A 9,344-nucleotide genomic window follows, 5' to 3' on the forward strand; every position below is an offset into this window, starting at 1 on the left:
AGCAAAGAAAATCAGGAGGTTGGGGTAGGTTGTATGTCACGATGTAAGCCCTGCCCTGTGATTCTGACACAGGGACTCAGGATCACATTCTGACCATTCCCACATCTCACAAGCACCTGCCAAAGATTTGCTTTCACATGGAGTGTACACTGTGATTTCCTTGGTGTGGAGGCCCAACAGAGGGCAGAAACTCTGTGAAGTTCCATATTCTGACTGGGAACCTCCCAAGTAATGCCCACACAAGGCGCAGCTCTTAAAGTGAAAAAAATTACAATAAAAAAGGAAGTCATCTACTCTAGGATGATTTTTGAGCTCTTAAGAAGGAGAGAAGTCTCAAGTCAGTTCCTGAACGTACATGGGGTTTCATTGCTGAGCATTGAGCCATGAACAGTGACTCTGGTGTCTGGAGGCTGAGCTCTGGGCCCAGCAGAGGGCAGAAACTCTGAGGACTGTGCCAGTTCCAAAGATGTGCCTGTCCAACTGATGTCTGTCATCAGTTTTAATTTTTATGATGTCATTTCTAAAACCTTCCTGTTCCATTGCCTCCAGGCAGCCCCCAAGCAGGAAAGAGCCTTTTCCTTCTGATGGCGCTGAAGGCTGTTCCCTTTGTGAGGTTTCCCTGAACCACACTGCCCTCCATCTCCCACGTGCTCTGGAACAAGTGGGCGCTCTCAGCCCTTCCCATCAGTTCCCGGAGGTCCTGCCCTGTGTCCGACACCTAGGAAGCTCAAACCTTCTCATGAGTGGCCAAGATTGGCTTGTTCTGATCAAACAACGCACACTGATTCCTAATGAAGGGGCTTTGTATCTTCAGGCTTTCCATCTGAGTTTTGGCTCCAAATGTTCATTTCAGAGACAGGAAAGCCAAGGCCCAAGCGGGGTCAAACAAAATCATAGAAATGTTCTGGGGTAGAATTAAGATGGGTAAAGGAAGATCCTTTGTCTATCAGGGTTTCACATTTGGGTTTTTCCTGACATATTTTCACCCTAGTTCTGAACACTTTTTAGTGCTTGCCCAGAAAATGTGAAGTACTAGCAAGCCCATAATGCCCTTCAGAGGTTGAAATTAGGGAAGTGTGTCCAATGAGTGAGTAGATACGCACTGGAGACTACGTCTTTCTTGCCTCTGACCCTAGATAGTGGGCAGCGATCTGTTTCACAGTTTACAGGTCAGATCCTGTGCCAGCCAGGAAGCAGTGGAATCCAATCTATAGGCTTCAGAGCTGATCCAGCAAGCAGTCAGAAGATCTCCAAGACCACCTCTTGATTGACAAGCTGCTTTATATTATCCTATAATAACCCCCTCAAATTGCAGTTCAAAGCCAGCCTGGGCAGGAAAGTCTGTGAGACTCTTTATCTCCAATAAAACCACCAGAAAACTGGAAGTGGCACTGTGGCTCAAGTGGTAGAGCACTTGCCTTGAGCTAAAGAGCTGAGGGTCAGTGCCCAGGCCCAGAGTTCAAGTCTCAGAACTGACAAAAAAAATTACACACACACACACACACACACACACACACACACACACACACACACACACACACACACACACACACACTAAGGGGTAAGACACTGTCCAAATAGAATTTTACTCTTTACCTGACTTACGTAACTGTAACTTCTCTGTACATCACCTTTATAAAAACAATTTAAAAATTAAGATTCAAAAAAGAACAAACCCTCAAAGCCTTTCTCCTGCATGCCTGAGCTCATCCAACTTTCTCCACATTTGTAAGAACTTGATAATGCGCCACTGCCCATCCTCTATCCCTGGATAGCTGACACCAAAAAAAGACTTGTATAGGGTAAATGCTCCTTTGTATCAGTCAGCATTCCATCATGACAAAATACCAGGGGAGATCCAGCAGAGAAGTTTTATTTTCACTCGTGGTTTCAGAGGTTCTAGTTCTCCGTCGCCTGTTTTGGGGAATCTTGGTGAGCAGAACAATATGGTTGGAAGGACATTATGGAGCACAGCTGTTCAACTCATAGCAGCCAGGAAACAGAGGAAGGGGGCAGAGACAAGATAAACTATGAGAGTCAACCCTAGTGACACACTTCCTGTAACTAGGCTTGAACTCTCAATAGTACCTTAAAAGCTTTTTGCCGCCAGGCGTTGATGACTCACGCTGGTAATCAATCCTAGCTACTCACTCAGGAGGCTGAGATCTGAAGATCACGGTTTAAAGCCAGCCGGGGCAGAAAAGTCTGTGAGACTCTTATCTCCAATAAGCCACCAGAAAACTGTAAGTGGCGCTGTGGCTCAAGCGGTAGAGTGCTTACCTTGAGCTGAAGAGTGCAGGGACAGCGCCCAAGCCCAGAGTTCAAGCCCACGACCGACAAAAAAATAAAATAAAATAAAAATAAAAAGCCTTTTGCTTATCAATGTATTTATTCATTGGTGAGGTTACAACTTTCATGATCCAATCACTTCTCAATAGCACCATCTCTCTCTGGCTGCCCTGAGAATCACACATGCATCTCTGGAGGTCATTCTAGATCCAAACCATCACACCATAGTTCACCAAAGTTCACCATAAATGTGAACTTTGATTAGGTGCATGTGAAGACAGTTGCCTTGACTTTCAACACATGCATAGAAATCAAGAGAAAGCAGTCCCACAGTTAAAGGAATTCTTTCCATAGGAAGATGGTTTGCAGAGCTTTGGCTATTTAACAGAGAAGACAGGGGACAAGAACTATAAAACTATATGTTAATAACCAAGCATCTGTGTCTCGTCTATAATCCTAACCACTCAGAAGGCTGAGATTTGAGGATCATGGTTCAAAGCCAACATGGGCAGAAAAGTCCGTGAAATTCTCATCGCCAATTAACCACCAAAAAACCAGAAGTGGAGCTGTGGCTCAAGTGGTAGAGCACTAGCCTGGAGCACAAAAGCTCACACCCAGGTCCTGAGTTCAAGCCTCAGGACCAGGACATATACACACAAAAAAAGCAAACCAAATACTAGATATTAGTGAGCATAGACCATTCATTTCAAAGCATAAAATGGAATCCTGTACGAAATAAGCTTGTACAAAACATCTCAGGAACAGCTGTTGCAAGAAAGGAGGGAACTCACGGCACTGAACTGATCTGTGACTCTAGCAGTGACCCGTAGGAGAACCTGTTGTCAAGGAAGACACACAATTGATCAATTATGTAACCTCAGGGTTACTTTGGTGACCTCTTAAAAATTGCTGACTCTAGCCATCTTTCCCAGAGACTTGCCAAGGCGATGATGATTGGCAAGCAAAATGGCCATGCCAAGAATGCCAGTGAGGTCTTTGAAGGGCTGTCAGTTCCAAATTAAATCTCATAAATCCACTGAACCATCGCCCTAACCTGCACACAAACAGAACAAGCACTGAGAAACATGCTGCCTTCAGCCCTTTTCTGTTTACAATAAAACAACACTGCCCGTGATCACAAAATTACCTTTGATAAAAAAAAAAAATAGTTTGCCTTTTCTTTGCATGGATTTTTACAGGCCTAGTGCTAACAACTCCTGGAGAAAAGAAGGGATCCCGGGGAAAAAGTACAGAATTCTACAGTGAACTGTGGTTCATCATCTTAATGGCCATGCTGTGTTTGATCTTGTTGGCCATATTTCTGTCCCTGCTACTACAAAGAAAAATCCACAGGGAGCCATATGTCAGAGAGAGGCCCCCTTTGGTACCTCTTCAGAAGAGGATGTCTTCATTGAGTGGGTACCCACCAGGGGAAACTCATATGGTACGTATGGTTTTTTTCTCCACCATGAGGTGACTTGCTTTTCTCAGTTCTAATAGCTTTTGGGTGGAGTATATCCATTGTTTCTATGTGTAAAATCATGTTGCCTGCAAACCACGCATAATTTAACTTCTTCCTTTCCTATTTGGATGTCCTGTTTTCCTCTTGCCTCCCTGCTCTTGCAAACATTTTCTAGCACTATAGTGGTGGAAGTAGACATCCTTGCTTTGTTTCAGATCTCCTCTTGAGGGAATGTCTTCACCCTGTCCTCACGCCATGTAAAATGAGCTGATGGTGTAGATACATGTCCTGTACTGTATGGAGGCATGCTCCTTGTATGGCTAATTTCTTCCATGTTGTTACCATAAAGTGAGGTTCTGCTAAGGAATCCCTGGTCCACAGCGATAAGACTGATTGCAAGACTGTTCACACTAACAGCTGCAGTCCCAAGGCTGTGGGCCACCAAGGAGAGCTTCTCTAGATCCCATCTATCAAGGGTAGGTGTAGGCAAGGGTTAGGGCTACTGGCGACCTTGTTCCTGGAGCTACATAGCTCAGCTGGAAACTTTCACAGCTCCTGAAGCATAGGCACAAGGGAAATTGGGATTTTTTTGGAGTGGCTACAGTTTGAAGGTTGCAGGCTGGGCTGGTCCCACACATGTTAGTGAAGGTTAAGACCACTGTTACGTTAACTGCATTCCTCGAGTTGCAGGGTTTGACTGGTCTTTTCCCAGCTCTGAGTGCATAGGTATGGTAAAACCTATCTTAACCCTAGTCCAACCATTGTGGTCTGGGAAATCGAGGAAGATTTCCCAGAAGACAGGTGTAGGTAAGTAGCTTGATCTTGAAGGTGCAGGACTCTGAGGGAGCTCTGCCTAGTGAGCCATGCACCAGCCCAAGTCTTCTGACAAGGACAAGCATTCTGTTTTCTGCCCAGATATCAAGCTGGCACCTAGCACCCACTGTTATTACAGATTTTGAGTTCTGGAGGCTGACAGAAAGTGAGCCCCTTCCTTAGTGCAGGGGAGTCACTTTTTAGATCTTCTTTGATGCAGGGCAGTTGCTTTAAAAAAATAGTGTAAAGATGAGTAATGAATACATTTCTTGTCAAACATTGTTACCCTCTCCTTTTTCTCCTACTATCCCTTCTCTCCCCGACCTTCCCTACTCCTAACCCCCAAAGTTGTAAAGTTCATTTCCAACATAGTGTCTTGTGAGTATCATTGTTGCAATGGGACATCCTGTGTTCTTATTTTAGCATTTTGTTATTCTCCTTCCCCTCCCCAAATTAGATAAATGTATATACAAGATGAAGGGTACCAAAATCAAATACAGTGACAACAGGGGATAAAACATAGGAGGAAAGAACAGACAAAAGAAACGAAAAATCACATAGTACATTAAAAACAAGGACAAAGAAAAACATCATGTCCATATCTTGGGGTACATTTCACTTAGCATCATCTTATATGGTTATATGTTCATAGCTTTTGAGTTTTCTGCTCATCTGATAAGATTATAGACTCTCTTTGGTGCTAGAGAATGTCTGTAGAACAACCAGCTTCCCAAAATGACTCAAGTGCTTGGGTTTCTTTGGCAGTTAGGACTACTAGTATTCTATGATCAAAGTTGCTGGTACTTGCTTACTTACGCCAGCAGTGTTAAATTCCTGAGTTGATCAAGACCATGCTGAAGTTGACTGTTTTGTTTTGTTCTTAATTTTTTTCTAGTCTCTAGGTTGCCTGATTCTCTTTACTGCTCAAGGTTGCTATCACCTTGCTAATTTTGTTTCCACTTCCCTTTTCTCCCTCACCTGGAAGTAGTTTTTCCTTCACTATCCTGACCCCTCTGAAGCAGTCATGAGAAAGGGAATTCTATTGAGCCATCTTGGCTGTAAATTCCTAAAACCATTTTAATGGTTTCCATTTTATTTTTCTCAGTTTGACTCCGTGGCTGATATATCTGATGTGTCCAGCAATGTCACTCTGAAAAGTTACACCATGCACTTTGAGGTACCAATGTGTGTTGCATGTGTGCAGACTGTCCGATGCAAAGCAAGAATAGTTCATTGCTTAGACCAGTTAAGCCAGGAATCTTGGATATTTAGAATAGCTAGACTATCTTATAGTGTGTTCTAGGTCCTAATCAAGGAGTAACTTTGTCATGCTGTTACCTGATTTCATTTGGAGGCTTGACTTCTATAATGAGGGGAACATCAGAAAACAAGAAAAGAAGGGGAGGATGTCAGTTTTCTTACAGAAATTCAGGACTGTGAAGGATAAAATCCTATTTCGTGAGGGGTGTTTTTGGAGACAGACTATACCAACATGAATGATATATGAAGAGATCACCTGTTAATCATCCTCCAACCTCTTCATCCCACTGGCAATAACTGACAAGCAGTTATTCCACAGGGAACAACAACATGAGCGGCAAGAGCAGTAGCCATCTAATGCCAATATGAGATCATTATTTAATTCTTATCAAGAAATCGAACACTGATATTCTAGGGGATCACAGTTGCTGCTTCTGAAGTCATCATTCCCCTCATTGGCAATGTGGTAGTTGAAGTTCCACGCTGTATCTCAGGTCCAGTTTCCATTTTCTTTATATGTTAATCACGGAAGGTAATTTCCTTTCCAGGGATTAGCTGATGCCAAAATTCCCAGGACTGGGACCCCTGGGAGTATTCGGAGCAGCCAGAGCATGTCTGTACTGCGTATTCCAAGTCAAAGCCAGCTAAGCCAGTCCTATTCACAGAGTTCTCTCCACCGCAGTGTCAGCCAGCTCATGGATATTCAAGACAAGAAAGTCTTGACTGATGAATCACTGTGGGAAACCATCATGGGCCACAGCAGGGGACTGGTGAGTTGATTACCCCACCTAGTCCAGAATCCTCTTGGTGGAACGATGACATGGAACTTCTGTACTTCATTGAATGCTGTCCTACAGCACTCTGCTTCTGCATCCAAGCGCCTGTCAAACCAATTATCTTGTAACTAACTTAGCAGCCCACGTTACTGAATTATTTGGCATTCTTTTCTTACACATAAAACAGCACAGTAAGTAGTACAGGCTATACTTTATTCATTTGAAGAGTCAGAAACATTGGCACTGACCTAACGTAAGCCATAAAATGCAAGTACCTGGTTCTCTTACAAAAGGGTGAGGAGAGGGAGGAATAATATATTGTTCTTACTACTTTATTGTACAGGGAATAGTCTTTTTCTCTCAACAGATTAAAGTGTTTTGTTTTTTTAACAGTCCTTTGTGCTCAAGGCTAGCGCTCTACTACTTGAGCCACAGCACAATTCCAACTTTTTCTGAGTAGTTTATTGGAGATAAGAGTCTCATGGACTTTTCTGCCCCCTCTGGCTTTGAACTGTGATCCTCAGATCTCAGCCTCCTGAGAAGCTGGGATTACAGGCATGAGCCACTAGTGCCTTTTTTCTTAAAAAAAAAAAAAAAAAGGAATCCTCAGGAAATCTGGGTGAATAATATTGTTACTATTATGAGCTTCATCCTTCATAATTTTGAGTGTTATAAATAATTGATTCTTTAAAAGATAAGCTCTTTATTACCTATTATTTGCTATGAGCCTCCTTATGGAAGAGAACTAAAATCCTAAATTGTTTTACCAACCACCAAGTTTCAACATTATGCTATCAATATAGATGTCCGTTTAAGTATGATTCCACTGGGCTAAATTTAGCAACAGCTAAGTTAGACCTTAGATACTATTACTGCTTTAAGGCAGAATTATTCACCTCCATTTGTTTCAACCATCTGTTTCTGTTTTCCTCACTTTTTCTTCACTGATAAGTTAGTGACTCTTGTGAATCTTTCCTTGACAATGGCAAATGACAAAGAAAATCTTTTGGCTCCAGGTTCCCTATCACATATATTCATATAATATAGTCACATATACTAATATACATTACATATTATTTAATAGCATATATTTAATACATATATTTTTATATTTCTGTACTTATAACAATTAGTATAAAGTAATTAACGTTATAGTATATATTAATATATTAGTATATATTACATAATATATTAGTTTTATTATATATTAATGTATACTAGCATATGTTATATAAAACATGTTATAAATTATATATACTACTGTGTTTAAAAAATTATATATACTATATATATTCTACATTATGTAATATATAAGTGCATATATTTATATATTAAAACAAGTATACATTAATAAAATATCATATAAATATATATTAAATTATATTTGATATTACATTATATATAATTCACATATTGTATTTATATATTTTATTTATATTATGTTGTATAATATATACTAAAATATATTTTATATAATATATACTAATATATTATAAATATTTCATATTTAAATATTACTATATAATAGTGTATGTTATATATTATATACAAATATGTTAGTATAATATACATATATTTTTAAAATATAAATATATATTTACATATATATTTACAAAGTTCTTCAACGTGAAGAAACATCCAGCAGTACAACAGAAGTAATCTTTTTGTGGGGTTGGGAATCTCCAAATACCATTTGATTCCAAAGCTCCTATTTGTAATTGTTTCACTATATTGTCTTTTTTCTTTTGTATAGTACTGACAGTATCTTTTGAATCAAAAGATTTGAATTCAAAATTTTTGAAGGTCCAATACTTGGCGAGTCACTTATAAATTTTAACAAAATTACAACCTACTAGATATACATGAAATATAGTAATGGAAGGTGAAGCAATAAGACAATAATAGTTTGCTTCAGCTCTTCCATTTATTCCTGGAATTAAAGATCTTTAGAAAAAATTATCTCCTTCCAACTTTACAGATGAGAAAACTGAGGCTTGAAAAGGTTATGATATCAACACAATGTAACACTCAAATCACACGATGGATTTGCTCACATGCAATATAGTAATTTAAAGGATTGTTTTTAACCAACCACACCTTAGGGTTAAACATAGGGTATAGGCTGTGAATAAATAGTAATTTTTACACCAATCTCATAGCCTTAAGTATTGATAGCAACTACCATAATCAATGGCGGTGACTGGCTTACTTTTCAGTATGTGGATGAAGAGGACCTGATGAACGCCATCAAGGGCTTCAGCTCCGTGACCAAAGAACGCACCACATTCACTGACACCCACCTGTAAAGGATGGAAACTTTCAAGGTCTAATGGATGGATACAGCATTGGCAACCCATTACTCCTGGGTTATCACAACATGAGTGCTGAAAAAGTTTCTCAACTCCACAACTATGTAAAGAAAGGAGCGCCATTTTCTGACAAAGATTGAAGAAGCGGTCTGAAATTAGGAAAAATAATTACCGAAAACATTGTTTTGTGCTATTGTGTGTATGATGAAGCGTGTAACTTTCACTTGATTTCGGTGGTCATGCCATCAGTTAATGACTTACCAGTGGCAATATAGGATGCTTCCCAGTTGTTAAGCCAGTGGTTTGCAACTATATTTTAGCATCTGAGGAAGGTGAGATTTGGAGGATGGAGTTTGGAAGCCAGTACAGGTAGAAAAAATCCATAAAACTAATTTCAAAATAACCAGGAAAAAGTCAGGCTGCAGGTATGACTCA

At 40.1% G+C, this 9,344-nt stretch overlaps 1 protein-coding gene across 1 annotated transcript in view; it reads left to right on the forward strand.

Moving 5' to 3' along the window:
* Nucleotides 1-8,967, forward strand: part of Ush2a (usherin) — a 635,341-nt gene extending 626,374 nt beyond the window's left edge. Inside the window, exons 69-71 of the mRNA XM_042681986.1 lie at nucleotides 3,489-3,733; nucleotides 6,373-6,594; nucleotides 8,817-8,967. Of these exons, the coding sequence (XP_042537920.1) occupies nucleotides 3,489-3,733; nucleotides 6,373-6,594; nucleotides 8,817-8,906 (557 nt within the window). The 3' untranslated portion in view covers nucleotides 8,907-8,967. The remainder of the gene's footprint in view (nucleotides 1-3,488; nucleotides 3,734-6,372; nucleotides 6,595-8,816) is intronic.
* The last annotated feature ends 377 nt before the right edge of the window (nucleotides 8,968-9,344 follow it).

Source organism: Dipodomys spectabilis, unplaced genomic scaffold (genome assembly GCF_019054845.1).
Source record: "Dipodomys spectabilis isolate Male_0828 unplaced genomic scaffold, ASM1905484v1 ptg000069l, whole genome shotgun sequence".
Taxonomy (NCBI): Eukaryota; Metazoa; Chordata; class Mammalia; order Rodentia; family Heteromyidae; genus Dipodomys; species Dipodomys spectabilis.